Source organism: Erinaceus europaeus, chromosome 12, assembly GCF_950295315.1.
Source record: "Erinaceus europaeus chromosome 12, mEriEur2.1, whole genome shotgun sequence".
NCBI lineage: Eukaryota > Metazoa > Chordata > Mammalia > Eulipotyphla > Erinaceidae > Erinaceus > Erinaceus europaeus.
In genome coordinates, this window is record NC_080173.1 from 5,957,278 (window position 1) to 5,979,014 (window position 21,737).

General features: G+C 39.8%; 1 protein-coding gene across 6 annotated transcripts in view; it reads right to left on the reverse strand.

Moving 5' to 3' along the window:
* Positions 1-21,737, reverse strand: part of ABCA8 (ATP binding cassette subfamily A member 8) — a 77,414-nt gene that overhangs the window by 31,662 nt on the left and 24,015 nt on the right. For 5 of the 6 annotated variants that reach the window (XM_007524393.3, XM_060202639.1, XM_060202636.1 and 2 more), the window contains 10 exons: positions 20,077-20,248; positions 15,852-15,910; positions 14,205-14,315; positions 11,949-12,124; positions 11,152-11,271; positions 10,416-10,554; positions 9,351-9,441; positions 5,816-5,955; positions 4,764-4,883; positions 706-901 (listed from right to left, as the gene is read on the reverse strand). In XM_007524393.3, the coding sequence (XP_007524455.3) occupies positions 706-901; positions 4,764-4,883; positions 5,816-5,955; positions 9,351-9,441; positions 10,416-10,554; positions 11,152-11,271; positions 11,949-12,124; positions 14,205-14,315; positions 15,852-15,910; positions 20,077-20,248 (1,324 nt within the window). The remainder of the gene's footprint in view (positions 1-705; positions 902-4,763; positions 4,884-5,815; positions 5,956-9,350; positions 9,442-10,415; positions 10,555-11,151; positions 11,272-11,948; positions 12,125-14,204; positions 14,316-15,851; positions 15,911-20,076; positions 20,249-21,737) is intronic. The other variant, XM_060202637.1, reaches the window with a different exon arrangement.

A 21,737-nucleotide genomic window follows, 5' to 3' on the forward strand; every position in this document is an offset into this window, starting at 1 on the left:
TTTTGTGTGTAATCAAAGTAGTCATCGATACGGAACTAATTGATGACCACAAAAGACCTTAGACACCAGGTATGATTTTTAGCAGTAGAGTTAGTGCCTTACCTATACACAGAAGATATGGAAAATGTGCTATTGTCACCTCAGAGGACTAACATTAGGTCACAGCTTTGAGATAAGAGCAAGGTGTATGTAGTGGGAGAGTCCCACAACCAGAAAAATCACTGCCATTAACTATAGTAAGATCTTGAAAGCAGCAAGAGGAAACCAAGCCTCTCAGCATCTAGAACACAGACTGCCATCGAGACTCTGGGGAAGCAGAGATTCGTAGCCTCCTATTTCTGTCACCTGTCACCGAATTAAGCTTGAAAGAGATGATACATTTGCACATGAGCCTCCTAACATGTCTGTCTACCGTTGACTCTGAAATATTAGTGTCACCTGGTGTTCTAACGGAGAAATTCAGGGGCTGTGGGCTAGACCGGTCCTTGGGTTTGATCTATTTCTCTGGGTGCAGGAATATATACTTTTTTGTTTGTTTTGGGTTTCTCTTTTCGATAGGGACAGAGTGAGAATGAAAGAGACCCCACCACCCAAACTTCCCTCGGTGGGCGGGGGCCAGGCTCCTGCATGGTTTGTGCACCTGTTAAGGAGAAAGTCTATCCCGTCAGCTGCCTGAATGAAAGCCGGGGACACTGTGGTACTCACAGTGATAGCAGAGCCTTCCTTTCATGTTTTAACTTTAGGAAGCGGACCTTTGCGATGGCGCAGACCTGCTGTCTCCAGAGAGCCATGCCACCTATTGTCTTCATATCACTCAGTGAAGAGAGAACTTGTTCCATCTCCACAAGCCTTTCTGCATCTATAGCTTGTTCTGAGTGCATTTCTCTCAAAATGGTAGTATCTGCAAAACACACATCAGAAATCCACAAAATTTCACTCTGCATGTGCTTTTTTTTTAAAGAAATATTTTATTTATTTCCATATTTGTTGGATAGAGACAGAGAGAAATGGAGAAAGAGATAGAGAGGGAGAGAGACAGAGAGACACCTGCAGCCCTGCTTCACTACTCGTGAAGCTTCCCTCCTGTCCATGGGGACCAGGGGCTTGAACCTGGGTCCTTGAGCATGAAAATGTGTGCATTCAGCCAGATGCACCACCACCCAGCTTCCACATGTACTTTCACGAAGCATAAAAATGAAAGCTACAGGGAGGAGAAACTCAAAAGTACATGGAATAAAAATTTACCTTAGAAGGAAGAGAAGGAGAAGAAGGAGGAGGAGGAGGAGGGGAAAGAGGAGGAGGGGGAGGAGGAGGAGGAAGAGAAGAAACCTAAGAACAACTAGACTGTAGTTGGAGATTTTGATATTTCTCACTTGTAAAAAAGTATAAAATCAGTAGGATCATATTTGAGCCCTATCATTCAACCTGAACAAACTGGTATTTATACAACATTTCACACAATGAAATTCTGTAAATGTATACTATATGTGTACATAATGCTATTATCATACTTATTTGCATATAATATATATGTACCTATGTATTAGTGCTTATCAATAAATATTCAATATTCACTAAAGTAAAATAACACTTTTCCAAGTTTCAATAAATTTTAAAATATTTTAAACCACATTGTTTTATGATCACAGTAGAATTATTCATGTCAACAGTACCTAGAAATTGACATATATTTATACACTAAATGAGACATGGATAAATCACCAAGTCCAGCAATAATCTTTCACTGATAGGGCACACCACGAAAAGATACAAAATAACTTAAAATAACCAAATAGAAACTGAAGTTGGAAGGCACATTAACTAAGTAAAAGCCACCAGAAATATCCAACATATCTCATCTAGTGGAAGGATAAGATAACAAAAGGAAAACTGAGATTATTAATTCTGATAAACAAAAAGAATAAGGGATTTTAAGAATGAAGTCTCAAAAATGTGCAAGATATATTAATGCACACTATTACCTACAATAATAAGAGCTGTAGGAGATTATAGAGAGAAAAGGTCAGAAAATGCAGCTGAAGAGTTATCACAAGAACGGTGCAAGTGGCGGCACACCTGGCAGAGCGCACGCCACCATGTGCCAGGACCCACGTCAATGCCCCGTGGCCAGCAAGGGGGAAGCTTCACTTGTAGTGAGGCAGTGCTGCAGCTTCCTCTCTTTTTCTTTCTCCCACATCTCTCTCAGTTTCTATCTCTGTTAAAAAATAAAAGGTCGGGAGTCGGGCGGTAGCGCAGTGGGCTAAGCGCACGTGGTGCAAAGCCCAAGGACCAGGGTAAGGATCCCGGTTGAGTCCCCGGCTCCCCACCTGCAGGGGAGTCTCTTCACAGGCGGTGAAGCAGGTCTGCAGGTGTCTGTCTTTCTCTCCCCCTCTCTGTCTTCCCTTCCTCTCTCCATTTCTCTCTGTCCTATCCAACAAGGACCACATCAATAACCACAACAATTAAAAACAACAAGGGGAACAAAAGGGAAAATAAATAAATATAAAAAATTAAAATACATAAAAGGTCAGGGGCTGGGCGGTAGCACAGTGGGTTAAGCACACATGGCCCGAAGCGCCAGGACCATAAGAATAAGAATAAGAATAAGAATAAGAATAAGAATAAGAATAAGAATAAGAATAAGAATAAGAATAAGAATAAGAATAAGAATAAGAATAAGAATTCTGATTAGAGCCCCTGGTTCCCCACCTGCGGGGGTGGGGGTGGGGGGCGCTTCACAAGCGGTGACACAGGTCTGCTGGTGTCTCTCTTTCTCTCCCCTTCACTGCCTCCCCCCTTTCTGGATTTCTCTCTGTCCTATCCAACAATAACAACAGTAACAATAATAATAATAACAAGGGCAACAAAATGGGAAAAATGGCCTCCAGGAGCAGAGGATTCCTAGTGCAGGCATCAAGCCCCAGCAACAACCTGGAGGCAAATAAATAAATAAAAAGTCAGCAGAAGCAGTGGATTCATTGTGCAGGCACTCTGCCCCAGTAATAACTTTGGTGGCAAGAGGAAAAGAAGTAACGGAGGGAGGAATGGAGGAAGTTCAGAGAAAAGTTTCCAAAATGGAATGAAATCATTGATTTACACACATTAAGAAAATCTCGGGCTGGGGAGACAGCATAATGGTTATGCAGAAGGCTCTCGTGCCTGTGGCTCTGAAGTCCCAGGTTCAATCCCCAGTACCACCATAAACCAGAGCTGAGTAGTGCTCTGGTCTTTCTCTCTGTATCTCTCTTTCTCTAAAATAAATAAAAGTATTTTTTTAAAAAGAAAATCAATACAGGATAGGGGCACAGATCTTTGGTGGTGGGAGTCATGTAAATTATGCCCCTATTATCTTATAAATTATACCCCTATTATCTTATGATCATGGAAATCATTAATTATAGTTATAAAAAATAAAATCAAGAAATTGTGAGAAGGATAAAGACAAGAAAATCAACACACAGAGACATTATAATCCAAACCTGTCAAAAGCCAAACAGAGAAGAAATATTAAAAGAAGCTAAAGAATAAGATCTAACATGAACTTCGCATCAGCCATCTTGTAGACCAATCATAGTCAGTGAGAAGATACTCCAAGAGTTTGAGAGGTTTAGAATAGGTTTTTCTTTCTTTGTTTTATCTGAAACTAATTTTGGAAAACAAGACAACATGGGTAGAAGAAAAATGAGGGGAGGGGACTGGGTGGTGGCGCACCTGGTTGAGAGCACATATTACAATGCACAAAGACCCAGGTTCGAGCCCCCGTTCCCACCTGCAGAGGGAAAGCTTCTTGAGTGGTGAAGCAGGGCTGCAAGTATTTCTCTGTCTCTTGCTCTCTATTTTCCCCTCCCCTCTCAATCTCTGACTCTCTCTATGCAATAAATAAATAAAGATAATTTAAAAAGTTTTAAAAAACGAGAGGGGAAACGCCGTCATTAGAAGTCGTAAACGTGGTGTATTGCACCAAAGTAAAAGACTCTGGGGTCGGAGAGGGTTCAGGTGCTGGGACATGACAGCAGAGGAGGACCTAGTGGGAGTGGAACTGTCATGTGGAAAACTGGGAAATGTTACACATGTACATTTTACATGTATTTTACTGTACTTTACTGTATTTTACTGTTGACTGTAAACCATTAGTCCCCCAATAAAGAAATTTTTTAAAAAGTAGTAAACACAGACAGGGAGAGAGCGTAATGTTTATGCAAAAGACTCTCCTGCCTGAAGCTCTGAGGTCCCAGGGTCAGCCCTGCTCTACTATAGTCAGAGCTGAGCAGTGCTCTGGGCGAAGAAAAAAATAGTAAATGTGATAAGGATACCTTTCATCTTTATATAAGAACATATTTAAGAACATCCTTAGTGGGAGTTGGGCGGTAGCACAGAGGGTTAAGTGCACGTAGCGTGAAGCGCAAGGACCAGCGTAAGGATCTTGGTTCAAGCCCCAGCTCCCCACCTGCAGGGGAGTCACTTCACAGGTGGTGAAGCAGATCTGTAGGTGTCTGTCTTTCCCTCCCCCTCTCTGTCTTTCCCTCCTCTCTCCATTTCTCTCTGTCCTATCCAACAACAATGACATCAATTACAACAACAATAATAACTGCAACAAAATAACAACAACAAAAAAGAATGTCCTTAGTCATTTTGCAATCATATCTTTGGGACAGTGTCTTCTTAAAGTATAAATTATACCAGTTATTAGGAATGTCTACTCACTCCTTTCTTTCTTTCTTTCTTTCTTTCTTTCTTTCTTTCTTTCTTTCTTTCTTTTTTACCTGATTCATCAATAGTTGATTTTCCTTCTAGTTTCAGGAACACCTCATTCAGAGTTGTCATGGAAACACCATAACTCTCAATTCCAAGGTCAGGATGGCTATCAAGTTCCTGGTAAAGGTCTAGAGAATACATATATGATAATAAATTCAGTAAATGTCACAAGTGAGCAGAGGACAACATATCTTTTTCAAACTGAAGAATACAAATGTGTGAGATTATAGTTGTCATGTTTCAGTCATTTAGAAATTAAGATTATGTAATAAGTAATCTTATTCTTCAAACTCTATATATTTTATTTTTATAGACTGTGTTACAGCCTGAAACTTCTTTTGATCAAATGTTTTATTTATATTAATACTTTATTTTAACTTTTTGATAGTGGGGCTTCAGATTATTTTCAAGTCCAATCCTAGCTAGTTGAAAATCTTTTCCTCAGAATGAAAATTTTTTTAAAAAAGGGAGACATTGTGTCAATATTTTCACTTAATAAATAAAAATGAAAAAAGGGAAAGTTAAATTTTTCATAGTGAATTAAATGGTGCAGAATCCCACTGTAAGGGAGCATATACTCTCTGAGTGACAAACATTATCAGTGAACTTGTTTTAAATTAAATTAAAAAGAAGTGGTGTCAGGAAATGATCTCAAGGCCTTTCGATACATGCAATAATTCTGAGTGATCTCTTGGCCCAATTTTTAATCTCTATTGTTTTAGAGAGTGAAATGCCAAGCCAATACTCCACCAACTATGGAATTCTTGATGCTGTTCTTGGGACTCCTATGTGATTCTAGAATACTAGAATCTTCTGCTTAGCACTACAAGGAGATGAAGGATTAGAAGATTGCTCTAAAATGCCATAGACTGCAACTCTTCAGACCAACTGACACTTTGTACTATCAGTAAAGTCGCCCTGTCATTATGCTGTTTTGGGGGTTATGTTTAAGTCCATAAGCACACGATTTTATTAACAATAAATGTTACACAACTTAAAAAATAATTATTATGAATATTATTTATCTACTCCATGGAATGGTGTTTATTATGTACGTTACCTGGAAATAGACTTGTTCTTTCCAGTGGCAATGTATATACAAGTTTTCCTTTACTTTCTGCTGATAATTTGGCATCAGGTATGTGCTGTTTAACAAGCAATGTTATTTTTTCCTGAAAGCACACTTCATTCAGTTGTAAACTGTTGTTAAAAAAACAAGGTATATGTTATTTATTACTAGTCTATATTGGACAAAGAAAAAATCAATTAAAATATAATGCAACCAATAGGCCCATCCAAACATGAAAGAAGAGGACAAGAAATCTGATTATATAAAATGGGTAGGGGAAATTTGAGGTCAGATTCCATAAACTCAAACCTGCTTGGATCTAACAAATGACACTCAAGGCTTTCATAACTGGGAGAAAGTCTGTCAGACAAAGAGCGGATGATAAAAGCTGGAAGAGGGCAAGAGACTGGCTCACTTAGTGATGGTCCTTTTGGAGAATATCAGGCTACCTGATTACTTGAGGTCCTAATCAAGGAATCCTTAGGTATCCCCCACAGGTACTGGGCCGAGAACCTTAACAGGTGCCTCTGTTTACCATCACTCGTCACTTCCATGAGGAACCTCATCATAAGCCCTCTTGTGGGCCCTCACTGTAGAGCAGCCATGGCAGAGACTGTCCTTCTCTCCAAAGGGAGGCCGGGTCAGCCTACTCTGCCTCTCATGGAAGACTGGTCCTGAATGAGTGCAGCCTAGGACGCTGTAACCATGGACTACAAGCTCAGACTAAATATCTAAATGCAGTTAGTTGCTCTGTTGGATAAAATAAAGGATCTTTTGATAGATACAGGGCAACAGAAACAGGTCGAGTTATTCAACTTCGTCATCCAATGCAAATTCACCAAGCTTTTAGTAAGTGAAAAATATACCTTAAATGTTGGGGGTATTATAGCAAATAAAACAACATTATTTTAGGGGCCAGGCGGTGGTGCACCTGGTTGAGCACACAGTGTGCACAAGCACCTGGGTTCAAGCTCCTGGTCCCCACCTGCATGGGGAAAGTTTTGCAAGTGGTGAAGCAGGGCTGCAGGTGTCTCTCTGTCTCTCTCCTTCTCTGTCGCCCCCTTCCCTCTTGATTTCTGACTGTCTCTATCCAATAAATAAATAAAGACAATTTTTTTTAAATACAACATTGTTTTGCCCTTATGATGTTGATTGTCCAGTGGAAAGGGCAGGCAGAAAACAAGTAATGAGGGTGGTGGTGGTGAGGACGGGGTGGGGGGGGCTGTGGTAGGAGGTAGTGGCACAAGGAACCAGGTTCAAACCCTGGTCCCCACCTGCAGAACTGGAAGCTTCACAGATAGTGAAACAGTGTTACATGTCTCTCTCTATCCAATTTTTGCTTTCTTTATAGTGCTAATTTCAGAACTTTGAAAAAAAATTATAATTGATAAAAATCAGTCTGACTTAAAAAGTGAGGCACTTCTACAAATCACTTAGCAGGAGGTTTGTGAATTGGGCAGGAGTCCTGAGCAGCAGTTCTGATCCTCAGAGTACCTTAAAATGCGTGGACCATGTGAGCCCCCTTCTTGTTCACTTTTCTCTAGCATTCATCTGCAACTAGAAATTGCTACTCCCCCTACATAACAAAACATAGGAATTGATTAATATAAATACTACTCTAGATGTAGAGAAAACTGAATTTTCGAGCATTTAACTAGTGTCTAGGTCTCTGAGGGTCAAAGTATCTTTCACTTTACACAGAGACGGGAGATGAATGAAATTAGCAAGAAGGAGGTCTCAAAATTTTACATCAGGCTCAACCTGACGCTGTTGACTGGCTACGGAAGAAGGGCAAACGCTAGAAGAAGAAGAAGCAAGAAGGAGCATGCTGATTAAGTCTTTAGTACTTGGACTTTAGTGGAAGTGTGTTGAAGAAAACTACCAGCCCCGTAAATAATCCCAAACAGTGGGAAATGTAGATCATGATAGAGTGTTACAATGAACAATAGATATTTCATTTTATCTAAAGGGTATAGACAGGGCCAGGTGGTGGTGCAGCTGGTTAAGCACACAGATTATAGTGTGCAAGGACCCAGGTTCAAGTCCCTGGTCCCCACCTGCAGGGGAAAAGCTTCACGAGTGGTGAAACAGGGCTGCAGGTCTCTCTCTATTTCTGTATCTCCCTTCTCCTCTCAATTTCTCTGTGTCTATTAAATAATAAATTAATTAAAATATTTTTTAAAAGGTTAAAAAAATGAAACAAAATAAACTGGGAAAAAACAAAACACAGAGGGTACTGAGCTTGGGAAGCACAAATGCTCTGAGTCGCGGCAGGGTGGGCAGCGCCAGTCTTCCCTGGGTATATAGTAAGGATTCAGCAGGTAAAATAGGAGCAATGCAGATGTTTTGTTTACTTTGTTTTTTATCATCCTATTTTTTTTTCTTTTAAAAGTGAAGATGGTATAAAACAGAACTGTACTTGAGACAAATTGACCAATCCAAATATAAAATTAATTAAAAAGTAATTACTTGCTTACTAGCAACTATGTTTTTTTTTAATTTAAATCACTACAAATTGATAGGAGTGTACATAAACACCATTCCCACCACCAAAAGACTGTGTCTCATCCCAGCAACTATGTTTTCTATACACAAGGCCCTGGGTTTGAGAAGTAGGAGCATGGATGGCACTGGAGAGGCTGCATGGATGGTGTAAAGTTGTCCTAGTGTCTATTCTTTCTCTACTTTCTCTCCTTTCTCGTGCAAAGTAGGCCTAGTGTCTATTCTCTCTCTATCTTTCCCTCCTTTCTCTATGTGGAACAAATCATGGGGGGGAAAAATGGTCTAGATGCAGAATTCAATGGAGTTATATCGCACATGTGCAAAACCTCTGTCTCATTAACAAAATAAATCATTTAAAACATGGATTTGGACTTTGCTTACTAGAAATTGAAGTAAAAAGTGTCCAGATTCAATTCCTGGCCCCCTACCACCTGTTAACCTAGAAATATTACAATTTCTTCTATACAGCAAAACCAACAACACAGACCAAAAACCTAAGTAAATGATTTAAATAAAGCTATGTTAACACTTTATCTCTAATGACTTAATAAATAATGGGTAGCATAGGCTGTCCTTAAAATATTGATGGAATAAAACAGGACGCAAAAAAGAACAAGGAAGAAAGGGAGGAGCTAGGAGGAACAGAATTCTACTTAAATTATGTTAATACTTCTCGTGTGAGAGGATAAGAGTATTCAATAAGATGTGTTGACTAAGAAAGTTCACTGAATACCTACTTGCCTTAACTTGTACTGTGGATGCATTTTCTATCTTACATATCTAAACTTTCTTGCTATTTTATGTCCTCAGTCTTAAAAAATCTACCACTCAATATCTTTCATATATACATATGCACTTCCACCCACACAACATGTGTATGAATATATATATATGTGTATGTATTAATATACAAAAACCTGTTTATCATAATAAAAATTTTTTTTCTCATGTTTGCGATATGTTGCCCCAGGGATCACACTGCATTTTAATCCATTTCTCTTTTCTCTAGCTCAAGTGGCTGTACCTTAAGTGATATCCAATTCCCCATTTCTTCTTTAGGAACAGCGAAGAGCCTGCACATCTCAGCTTCCCTTTGGAGAGAAATACTTTCCTATCTGAAAAGGAAGAAGCAATGAAGGGCAAGTAAGAAGCTGCTCGTTTTTTTTTTTCTCCAGGAAAAGCTAAGTTATTATCTCTATGATCCAAATCTAATATATAGTTTCTTCTTTTTCAAATAGTTTAATAATTACTCTTTGAAAACTGTGCCATTTTATCTTATTTTATATACTTTAGGTTATAGTTTTGCTATTGAAGTTGTCAGGGAGATTAAGATATATTAGGGACAGGAAACATCTGGCTGGCCCCTGGGACTTATCATTTGGTCTAGCTCTGTCAAGGCAAACGCAGGGAGGATAGAATTCAACAATTATAAATGCTATTTTCACAGCAACATTAAGTGCTAATTTTAAGTTTTGACAGTTTGGTTTGGCCTGCTATGGACAATGTTAAAAATATCCAACTGATCCTTGGCAGAAAAAGCTTCCTCCTCCCTGATATAGACATACAGACAGATACATACTAAAGTAAAGGGTTCATGTATTACAACACAGACTCTCACTGACTTTGCAGTGAGTGAGTGTCTTCAAAGGTCATGTCCCTGTGTAATCAAATAACACAAAATTCTAGGAGACACACAGAAATGGTTAGGAGTAAGACAGTTTAGGATTAGTTCAATTCAGGAACTAGGTGGTGGCACACCTGGTTGAATACACATTACAATGAGCAAGGACCCAAATTTAAGCCCCTGGTCCCACCTGCAGGGGAAAGCTTTGTGAGTAGTAAAGTAGTGTTGCAGGTGTCTCTCTGTCTCTTTCCCTATCACTCCATCTCCCCTTCCCTTATAAATTTCTGGCTATCTCTATCCAATAAATAAATAAAGATTACATATATATATATATATATAACATATATATATATATTACACTAAACAGGATTTTAATTCATTACTGACTATTCCTATGGCCAGGTACAATTAGTTAATTATCATTAAACAAAGTCTCTACTACAATACTTAAAAGAAAACAGTTACCGGCTAGGATGTCAGCCTCATCCATGAACTGGGTACTAAAGAGGATCACATGGTCTGTTTTCCGCTCCTTCAAGTAGTTCCAAACTTGATGTCTTGAGAATGGGTCCAGTCCAGCAGTTGGTTCATCCAACAGGAAAATCTAGAGAGGAGATATATACAAATAGGTCTTTTTTTTTTTCTTTGCCTCCAGGGTTATTTCTGGGGCTCAGTGCCTGCACCATGAATCCACCGCTCCTGGAGGCCATTTTTTCCCCTTTTGTTGCCCTTGTTGTTACAACCTTGTTGTGACTATTATTGTTGTTGTTGATGTCATTCATTGTTGGATAGGACAGAGAGAAATGGAGAGAGGAGGGGAAGACAGAGAGGGGGAGAGAAAGACAGACACCTGCAGACCTGCTTCACCACCTGTGAAGGGACTCCCCTGCAGGTGGGGAGCCGGGGGCTCAAACTGGGATCCTTATGCCGGTCCTTGTGCTTTGTGCCACATGCGCTTAACCCACTGTGCTACCACCTGACTCCCCCAAATAGGTGTTTTCAAAGGCTGTTCTTCCAGAAAACAGGTAGACATTGTATTATTCCTACATAAATGGGCCTTGTGATTATAATTTTTGATTATTTACTTAATGTCTTACCATAAAATCTTCATCACGGACATTTCAGTGAATAAAAGGTTTGAATTACCAAAAATTTTCACTTAGAAATTTCTGAATGGATATGTACATTTTGTCCCACATACCTGAGGGTCTCCTAAAGTGGCAATCCCAAAAGTTAGTTTTCTTTTCTGTCCACCACTTAAGTTTTTAGCAAGGACATGCTGAATATTTTTCATATCCAGTTCCAGCAGAACTCTTTGGATCTGATCAAATGACAATATACAGTGTTGCACACTTAGGTTTCTTTCTTTCTTTTTTTTTACATTTTAAATGAAAATGAATATAAAGCTATACAGTGTGATAGTTGAAAGCAGAATATCTGAGTTTGATTACCATTTCACTATGTTAACTTGTTACATAATCTTGCTCAGGTTAACCTTCTCTCTTGAAACTGTCTCCACATGTATTAAATAGAAATACAAAGTAGTATATAGACCTCATAGATTTTTGAGGAAAAGGTGAATTAGTCCATTTATTTATTTATTTATTTATTTATTTCAAGTTAGATTAACTTATTGTTATTGTCTTTCCCTACTGGACTATGTCATTTTATTTATTTTATTTATTTATTTATTTTACCAGAATTTCTCATTACTCAGCTCTGGTTTATGGTGGTGCTCAGGGTTGAGCCTGGAAGCTGAAGAGTTTTAAGCTTAAAAGTACTTTGTGTCTCCAGTCCTGAGTTAGTCTATTTAAAATAAGAATAGTGCATGACACACTGCATATCACACGTAAATGCTAGATACATTTAAAGTAGATTTTTGTCCAACATTTATACACTGATATACAAAGTCAATTTAATAAAAGCATAGGACGTCAGTGCTAATAGGTCTAACAACCACATTGTTGTCAACACATTTTTGTAAACATATTTATGTACCTCTGCATCAATTTCATGGGGCTGAATCCCTTTTATTTTAGAAAACAGCCAAAGATTTTCTTTCACTGTGAGCAAATCAAACTGCACATTGAGTTGTGGACAAACTCCAGTGAGCTGGATGACATTTTCTCTGTCAGCCATTTCAGAAAGCTTGTTATTATAGATAGTGACTGAACCTACAACAACAAAAAATTAAACATTACTGCCAGAATAATGCTTACATTCATGTCCATCTACATGAAAACTTATTCTAGATTTCTTAATTATGTCTTATATGTTGTTATTTCTGTTTTTTGAAAGTTCAGGTTAAACCACTTTGAATTTATGGAAGGCCTATACAGTATTAGTAGGCCACTAATACCAAAAAATAAATTTAGAGAACTTTCATTTTTAGGACAAGAGACAATAAAGTCAAAGTGGAAATATTGTTTAACATCTGTTTTATAGCAGGTATTTTTTTTAATTTAAAAAATATTTATTTTCCCTTTTGTTACCCTTGTTGTTTTATTGTTGTAATTATTATTGTTGTTACTGAAGTCATTGTAGTTGGATAGGACAGAGAGAAATGGAGAGAGGAGGGGAAGACAGAGAGGGGGAGAGAAAGACAGACACCTGCAGACCTGCTTCACCGCTTGTGAAGCGACTCCCCTGCAGGTGGGGAGCTGGGGGCTCGAACCAGGATCCTTATGCCAGTCCTTGCACTTTGTGCCACATGCGCTTAATCCGCTGCACCACCGACCGATTCCCAAACAGCAGCTGTTTTAAAGGTTGTCCATAGACTAGATCAGAGAGTGTGAAGCCACCTTCCCTGGACACTATTCGTACAGGTGCTATATGCAGCAGATGCCACCTGCTTTTACTGAATGTCACTACTGTGTTAGTTTCATATGCTTATATTTTAATAGTATTAGAGGTTGTTTTAGGACCTGGTAATACTCAATACATTCTTCCATATAAATTCATGTCAATTGCTTCTTTATTTAACACTGTTTCAACTTATAGAATGTATCAAGGGAACACTATTTTCAGGTATGGGGGAACCCTGTATCTAATTTTCATTCATTAACTAGTTAATTAATTAGCCTCCAGGGTTATCACTGGGCCTCGGTACCTGCGTTACGAATCCACTGCTCCTGGCGGCCATTTATTTCCATTTTATTGGATAGGACAGAGAGAAGTTGGGAGAGGAGAGCGAGATAGATAGGGAAAGAGAAAGGGAGACATCTGCAGACCTGCTTCACCACCTGGAAAGCATCCCCCCCCCCTGCAGGTGGGAAGCGGGGGGGGGGGGGCAGGTTTGAGGTTCAAACCAGGGTCCCTGTGTTCCATATGATGTGTGCTTAACTTGGTGTGTCACCACTCAACTCCTATCTGTACCTAATTTTATCTATACAGTTTATACAACTTAGGAGTTAAGAGTTTCTATTTTATGTATGTGGTATATTGAAAAAAAAAAATAAGTCCAGAGCCAGGCGGTGGCACATCTGGATAAGCGCACACTTTACAGTGTGCAAGGACCAAGGTTCAAAGCCCTGATTTCCACTTGCAGGACAAAAGCTTCACGATTGGGGAAACAGGGCTGTAGATGTCTCTTTCCCTCTCTATCCCCCTTCTCAATTTCTCTCTGTCACTATCCAATAACAAACAAGATTAAAAAAAAAAATAAGTCCCACATGTAGTATTTCCCATGAAGATGTAGTCTAGTTACTCATGTCTCCATCCACCCCTCAGAAACATGATTTCAAAAGAAATTCTAGGAAATGTGATACAGTGAGATTTGCCCTTTTTATTCTGTTGGAATCACAGAGATCAAGGAGTGATGAACACCAGATTGGTCTCCCAGAGGATGAAAGTCCATATAGGAAGACCACTGTCCTAATTGAAACTTTATCTAGGATATGCAAAACAAACAAACAAACAAACCAGCCTTGGCCATCTTAGTTCAGACAGGAAAATGACAGTAGACCTACAGAACCAGCAAAATAAGAAAACATTATGACTTTAAGCCATTGAATTTTGGGAACCTTGTTATGCATGAAAAGCTAATAGATTCAAGCCAGGATGCCAAATGGTAACTACAGACTGTGAACATAGTTCTTATAAAGTACTGAACTGCATATACATTATTATCAATTAATTTTTTCCTTCTGTAGAATAATTCTTTAATTTTCCTTTCCCTCGTATCTATCTGTGCTTTTCCAGTAACTGGAAAGATGCTACATTCAGGCAAAAACCAACCAACCAACCACTGCTTACCTTTGGTAGGAACAGAGAGTCCACTGAGAATGTTTAATAGAGTTGATTTTCCAGCTCCACTATGACCAAGGACTGCAGTGATTTGACCTTTATATATGTCAAATGTCAGATCTAGCAAGAGAGAAGTAAAAAAGGATAAGAGAGGAGGATAAGAAATAAGAAGTATAGAGGTAGGGAGGATAAGAACTATAAATTCAATTCTATTATGGAGCTAATTAACTGTGCTTTTTTTTAAAATAAGAATTTTGCTCCCAGCAGCCATTTCCTGCCTCCCCCATATTTTATTTTTTCCTTTCTATTTTTTTATTTGATAGGAGAGAAACTGAGAGGGGAGGAGATAGAGAGAGAAAGAGCCCTGTAGACATGCTTCACCACTGTGAATCCTCCCCACTGAAGCTGTTGTGTGTGTGTGTTTGCGGGGGAAGGAGTCAGACCCAAGTCCTGTGCATGGTGACATGCGTGTGTTCTAATAAGTGTGTCACCATTTGTTCCTCCTCCATCAAATCATGTTTTAATGTCCTCAATGATCATGTTTTTTTCATTTATTTTCCCTTTTGTTGCCCTTATTGTTTTTTCATTGTTGTTGTAGTTATTATTGTTGTTGTTACTGATGTCCTCGTTAGATAGGACAGAGAGAAATGGAGAGAGGAAGAGAAGACAGAGAGCAGGAGAAAAAGACAGACACCTGCAGACCTGCTTCACTTCCTGTGAAGAGATTCCCCTGCAGATGGGGAGCCAGGGTCTCAAACTGTGATCCTTATGCTGGTCCTTGCCCTTTGCACCACCTGTGCTTAACCTGCTGTGCTACCGCCCGACTCCCTCAATGATCATGTTTTATAAGTATAAGCGAACTGGGTTATTTGATTTTAAATAAAATATCACCTTCTATATTTAACTTTCCTGTTTTGACAGATTTCAGTCTTGAGGTTTAAAGGAACAAAGCAGGTTTCATATGTGTGTTCACTGACATTACCTGGCATACAGTGGTGGAGGTTAATGTTTATGGAGTGTAAAAAAACATGTGGTTAAAAGTCCTTTGAGATACATCTGCCCCCCCCCCCAGGGTTATTGTGGGGGCTCCATTCCTACACAATCAATCTACCACTCCTGGCCTGGTTGTCATTTTTTTTTCCTTCCCTCTGCCTTTTTTTTTCTCTTTCCCCCTCTTTTTTTCTTTTGGATAAAGACAGAAAGGAATTGAGAGGGTAGAGGAAGACAGAAAGCAAGAGAGGAAAACACTTGAGGGGCTGTTTCACCTCCCATGACACTTCACTCCGGGCAGATGGGGATGGAGAATGAAGCTTTGAGCCTGGGCCCTGGTTCATGGCCATGTCTGTGTTCTACCAGATACGCTACCATCCAGATGCCAGATAATTCCATCTTTGTACAAAATAAAAATATACAATTTTTTTTTAATTACAGAAGATAATTTTGAGCTGTCAGGAAAAAAAATGTCTTTGTTGTGTTCCATCTTTCAAGAAATATAACTCATGTGTTGCCAGTGAAATTTTTCAGGTGGCTGAAATGTTCATTCCAACTCTAAAATAGCACCAGTGATTATCTCTCAAGAGCAAAATGATTTGAATTAAAATCAGGAGATCAATATAATAACTAAATAGTCTTATTTTTTGTTTTTTTTTCTTTTACCTTTCAAAGCTTCTGTTTTATCAGGTTTTCCTTTATATTCTTTTGTAACATTTCTGATTCTGAAAAAAAAAATGTGAAAGACATTTCAAGACTTGTGGATTTTTTCAGTGTGTGATTCTTGGTTGAGAGAATTGGACTAGTCTTATCTTCAGGACACAGGAAAGGCAGGGATTTCACTTTCAAGTCCTATTGTTTATGCATAGAACATATTAGACTCCTGTCTTCAGCATGAACTAGCCATTAGTGTCACTGATGTAACCTTCACTAGATGTTCTGCTTTTAAAAATTAAAAAACGGGACAAGGGTTGGCCTATAGCGCAACGGGTTAAGCGCACATGGCGGGAAAACTCGAGGACCAGCATTAGGATCCCGGTTTGAGCCCCCAGCTCCCCACCTGCAGGAGGGGGAGTCGCTTCAAAAGCGGTGAAGCAGGTCTGCAGGTGTCTATCTTTCTCTCCCCATCTCTGTTTTCCTCTCCTCTCTCCATTTCTCTCTGTCCTACCTGGCAACAACAACATCAATAACAACAATAGTAATAACCACAACAATGATAAAAACAACAAGGGCAACAAAAAAGAAAAATGATTTTAAAAAAAGGATGGATGAATACTGGTATTTGGGAATCACGATCATCTCTGAATAGTACAGCCAAGGAAGCTAGACAAACAGGTAACACGGATATCCAGTACTGAAGGACTGATTGTGGGTGCAAGATGGAGAAACAGGAGCCATTCTGGGTCAATGTTTTCAAAGACTGGCTACAAAGTGGAAGAGAACGTGGAAAGGAGGCATACCATAGTAGTTTGCGTCTAGTTTCCCAATCTTTCCTACGTGAGTTCATTCTAACTACACCGTTTAATCATTATCTTAAGCCATGTACATATTTCAGGTGAGGTTTAAATATTTTTAAAATTTATTTTTATTTATTTTCCCTTTTGTTGCCCTTTTTTATTGTTGTTGTAGTTATTGTTGTTGTTATTGATGCCATCGTTGTTAGATAAGACAGAGAGAAATGGAGAGAGGAGAGGGAGACAGACAGGGGGAGAGAAAGACAGACACCTATAGACCTGCCTCACTGCCTGTGAAGTGACTCCCCTGCAGGTGGGGAGCCAGGGGCTGGAACTCGGATCCTTAAGCCAGTCCTTGCGCTTTGTGCCACGTGCGCTTAACCCGCCGTGCTACCGCCCGCCTCCTGAGGTTTAACTTATGCTACATAAATAGTTGGGTTACTATAAGGTTATGTGGAATAGGAGATAAAACATTTCATACTGCATGCATAGTGCTTTGCTCCTGATAACTATTTAGTAAGTACAAGATGATATTGGTTAGATACTAATTATGGTAAAGGTAATGGTATTAGGCCAGGAGGTGATGCACCCAGTTTAGTTCACATGTTAGCTCAAGGACCTGGGTACAAGTCCCCAGTCACCTCCTGTAAGAGGAAGCTTCATGAATGGCGAAGCAGTACTACAAGTGTTTCTCTTTCTTGCTCTTATCTCCCCCTTCCATCTCAGTTTCTATCTCTATCAATAAATCAATAAACAAATATCTAAAGAAAAAACTTTAAACACTAATGAAATCCAAAGTTATTCGTGCTATTATAGATTTATTCTCCCACACACTAATCTGCTTTATTCTGCCAGGTAAATCTATAAAACCATAAAGTGAGTCAAGTTTCTGTAGCTCATTTTTGCTAGCAAATATTTTATCAACAACTTAAACTCCGCTGACACTGAATGGCTTTGTGAGATTTTGTCATCATGCAATAGCACTTATCGTTGGATGAGGTGACACACAGATAGAAGAAAAATAAAAAAGGAGACACAGTAACACAGTAGGTAGACCGACTGATTTGTTTTGTCCCATTCTGCTGGAGGTGAAACCAAACTTAAGTCACAAGACAAATCTCAGTATGGGAGATGAATATAGAATAGTTCAGAATGGAAAATGAGTCTATGAGCCATCTCTGAGAGTTCTCAGAGGACTAACTTGAGCTGGCCATCAATGGATAGATATAGCTCAGACAGACAGGGACCTTGAGGGCTTTTATTTCCATACTTAGAAATGAAAGTTACACCACTAGATAAAGTAAACGTTTCTTGTTATAGAGAATAAAGACAGGCATATCTTTAAAAGGTACATCTTCAGGGCCTGGGTGGTGGTGGTGTGCCTGATTAAGTTCATATGTTACCAAGCAACATCGCCCCGCCAGATATTCGTCGGGAGGCGGCATCATCTAAGTTCATTTCCCACGTCTACGCCCGACCGGACCTGCCAATCTACGCGGATATCTTCGCCCACCCTGTCCAACGCTTGACGTCTCGTCACCCAATCTGGTCCCCTATGCCTACACTGAACTTCTCTGTTCCAGACTCTTGGAAACAGAGTTGGCAGTCAGCTGAGGTCAAGAACAAACACCTCATCACAGACCCCTGCGAGCGTCAACCCGGCTTTGACCTAGCACGTTATGACTGGGCCCTCCTCCATCGCTATGGAACAGGCCATGGCCGGTGAGCCGCTATGTTCCATCGCTGGGGAGCCAGAGACGACCCGAACTGCCCCTGCGGCTCCAGACAGACTATGACCCACATAGTCAACGACTGCCACCTCTCCAGATTCAAAGGAGGTCTCGAAACTTGACATCAGGCTCAACCTGACGCTGTTGACTGGCTACGGAAGAAGGGCAAACGCTAGAAGAAGGACTGGAGTTCAAGCCCCCAGTCCCCACATGCAGAGGGGAAACTTCACAGATGGTGAAATAGTGCTGCAGGTGTCTCTCTTTCTCTTTCCCTTTATGTCTTACCCTCCAATCTCAGTGTCTTTTTGTCTCTATCCAATAAAAATAAATAAATCTTTAAAAGGTACATCTTCTTTCATTCCCCTTATGTCTACCTATAAGTCTTTTCTCTTTCCCTCTTCCTACTCTTTTATCCTGTTTTAAAGGCTATAAATAAAAAAGGGAAATATTACCTAACATGGAAAAAAAGACAAGGGGGGAGGCGGATGTAATAAGCAAGGTGGAAGCAAACTGAACACGTGAGATCAATGGAACGTGTCAGGTTAAGAAACATGAGGCAGGGGTAGACAGCATAATGGTTGTTCAAAGAACTCATGCCTGAGACTCCCGAGTTCCAGGTTCAATCCCCTGTACCACTAGAAAGCAGAGCTGATAAGTCCTCTGGTTAAAAAAAAAAAAGTTATGCAAAGAAATGTGCACTGCAAGGCGGGTAGCGTCAAGGCAAAAGACTGGGGAAGGTGGAGGAAGGAGGAATGGAAGGCAACCTGGGGGTCCTGGAGCATAAAGCGACTGCACCCATGTGCTAAGGAGTAAATAAACTGTGAAGCATTAACCACCTCAATTTTAAAAAATGGGGGAGTCAGGCGGTAGTGCAGCAGGTTAAGCACATGTGGCGCCAAGCTCAAGGACGGCGTAAGGATCCTAGTTCGAACCACCTGCCCCCACCTGCAGGGGAGTCGCTTCACAAGCGGTGAAGTGGGTCTGCAGGTGTCTGTCTTTTTTTCCCCTTCTTTGTCTTCCCCATCTCTCTCCATTTCTCTCTGTCCTATCCAACAATGACAGCAATTACAACAACAATAACGATAAGGGGAACAAAAGGGAATAAATAAATATTAAAAAAAAAGGAAAGGCAACACAAGACATAAAGTCTTGGGGTCAGGTGGTAGTGCAGCGGGTTAAGCGCACGTGGGGCAAAGCTCAAGGACCAGGTGTAAGGATCCTGGCTGGAGGCCTGGCTCCCCACCTGCAGGGGAGTCGCTTCCCAGGAGGTGAAGCAGGTCTGCAGGTGTCTGTCTTTCTCTCCCCCTCTCTGTCTTCCCTTCCTCTCTCCATTTCTCTCTGTCGTATCCAACAATGACAACATCAATACAACAACTGTAATAACTACAACAATAAAACAACAAGGGCAACAAAAAAGAAAATAAATAAGTATTTTTAAAAAAGAGACAAAGACTGCGGATAGAAGTAAAGATTTTGTTGAATTATTGTTGAGGTGGCATCTAACTTTGTACTTAATGTAAATGCCAATCATATAAAGCATTCAAAGATATTTTTTCTATACATAAAGTAGGAGGTGATGGCTACAGCATGAGTGAAATTCAATGGAAACATATCAATTGTAGAGGGCACACAAAAGAAGTTTGCTTGCTTCAGAAAGTACCAGCTTCTCAAGTCTTTCACCTTTTTTCCCACTTGCATTCTTGTTACCTGATGGCTTCTTTCCCATGAAATTCGGGAGACACGGGTTCAAAAGAGTCATTAGATGATGATGCATCAAGATCTAGATCCTCTTCAAGGGTCACATGCTTAGCCCTTTTTTGTTGTGACCAAAAGGAGGACTTCAGGAAAAACAATGGTGAATATTGATGCCCGTACTCATCTGTGGAACCAGGAGACAATTAAAGACTGGGCCAACCACAATCTTCAGGGAGAGAGTCATCCTAAAGCAACACTGCACCCTAACCTTTCCCTGAGAAGCCTGAACACATGGTTGACACGTGTCATGTACATGTAACATCAACAGGAAGTCATGCTTCTTATAGTAGTTCCTCCTGTGGGAAACTATGAGACTGCGATCTTACAAATTTCAAGAGGAATTTAAATAAATATTGTCTTTATTTTCTTCTTTTTAAATTTTTTTGTCTTTCACTGCTCCAGGCTGATTTTTTTTCTTTTTTCAGATAGAAGAAGAAAGAGACATCATAGTACTGAAGCTTCCCCCAGTGCCTTGGGGTGAGTGGGGAGAGGGATAGCTCAGACCCAGGTTATGTGAGTAGCAAAGCAGGTGTCTTTCCAAGTGAACTATCTCACTAGCCCAAGCTTTTGTTAACAGCAAGAAAGTTAAGTTTAAAAATAAAAAGACAAGATATTCCAGGTATGCTAAATTCTATGTAGGAGTCCAAGAACCATTACACCAACAAAGAAGGAAGAAATCAAGAAAGGATATATATATATATATATATATATATATATATATATATATATATATGCATGTGTGTATTTTTCCAGAGAAGACAGAATAGAATTTAACAAAAGTAAGTGGCTCTAAGAAAGGGCAAAATAATTTATGGAAACAACAGAGTAGACATTTTTTTTTTCCCCTCCAGGGTTATTGCTGGGCTCGGTGCCTGCACCATGAATCCACCGCTCCTGGAGGCCATCTTTTACCCCCTTTTTGTTGCCCTAGTTGTTGCAGCCTCGTTGCGGTTATTATTGCCATTGTTGACGTTGCTTTTGTTGTTGGATAGGACAGAGAGAAATGGAGAGAGGAGGGGAAGACAGAGAGAGAGGGGGAGAGAAAGATAGACACCTGCAGACCTGCTTCACCGCCCGTGAAGCGACTCCCCTGCAGGTGGGGAGCCGGGGCTCAAACCGGGATCCTTACGCCGGTCCCTGTGCTTTGCGCCACGTGCGCTTAACCCACTGCGCCACCGCCCGACTCCCTAGAGTAGACATTTCTAAGCTATGTAAAGCTTTATCTAATCCCCAAATAATAATGTTTCTTTGAATCAAATTTATGATACATTTCAATAATATATTACCCATGAATCTCTTGCTGAAAAAAAATTCAGTGTATTTGCATTTAATTTACTCTTTTCCTACATGTTGGAAGTTGGAAGACATTATCAAACAGAAGGATAGTCTCTACTGACCTCCACTGTGAGAGCACTGTATTTTCAGACTTAAGTATGCTTTTTCACATGTTCAGTCACTCATCCAAATAATAAGTACTGACTGAGTGCTCTCTGTATAACTGGCATATATGTTATTGTTACCATTTTTTCCCTTGATTAGGAAGTATAGCACATAAATGCATGTAGCTGAAATTGGATCGTCCTGCCATCAGACTTATTATTGTATGCTTCTGT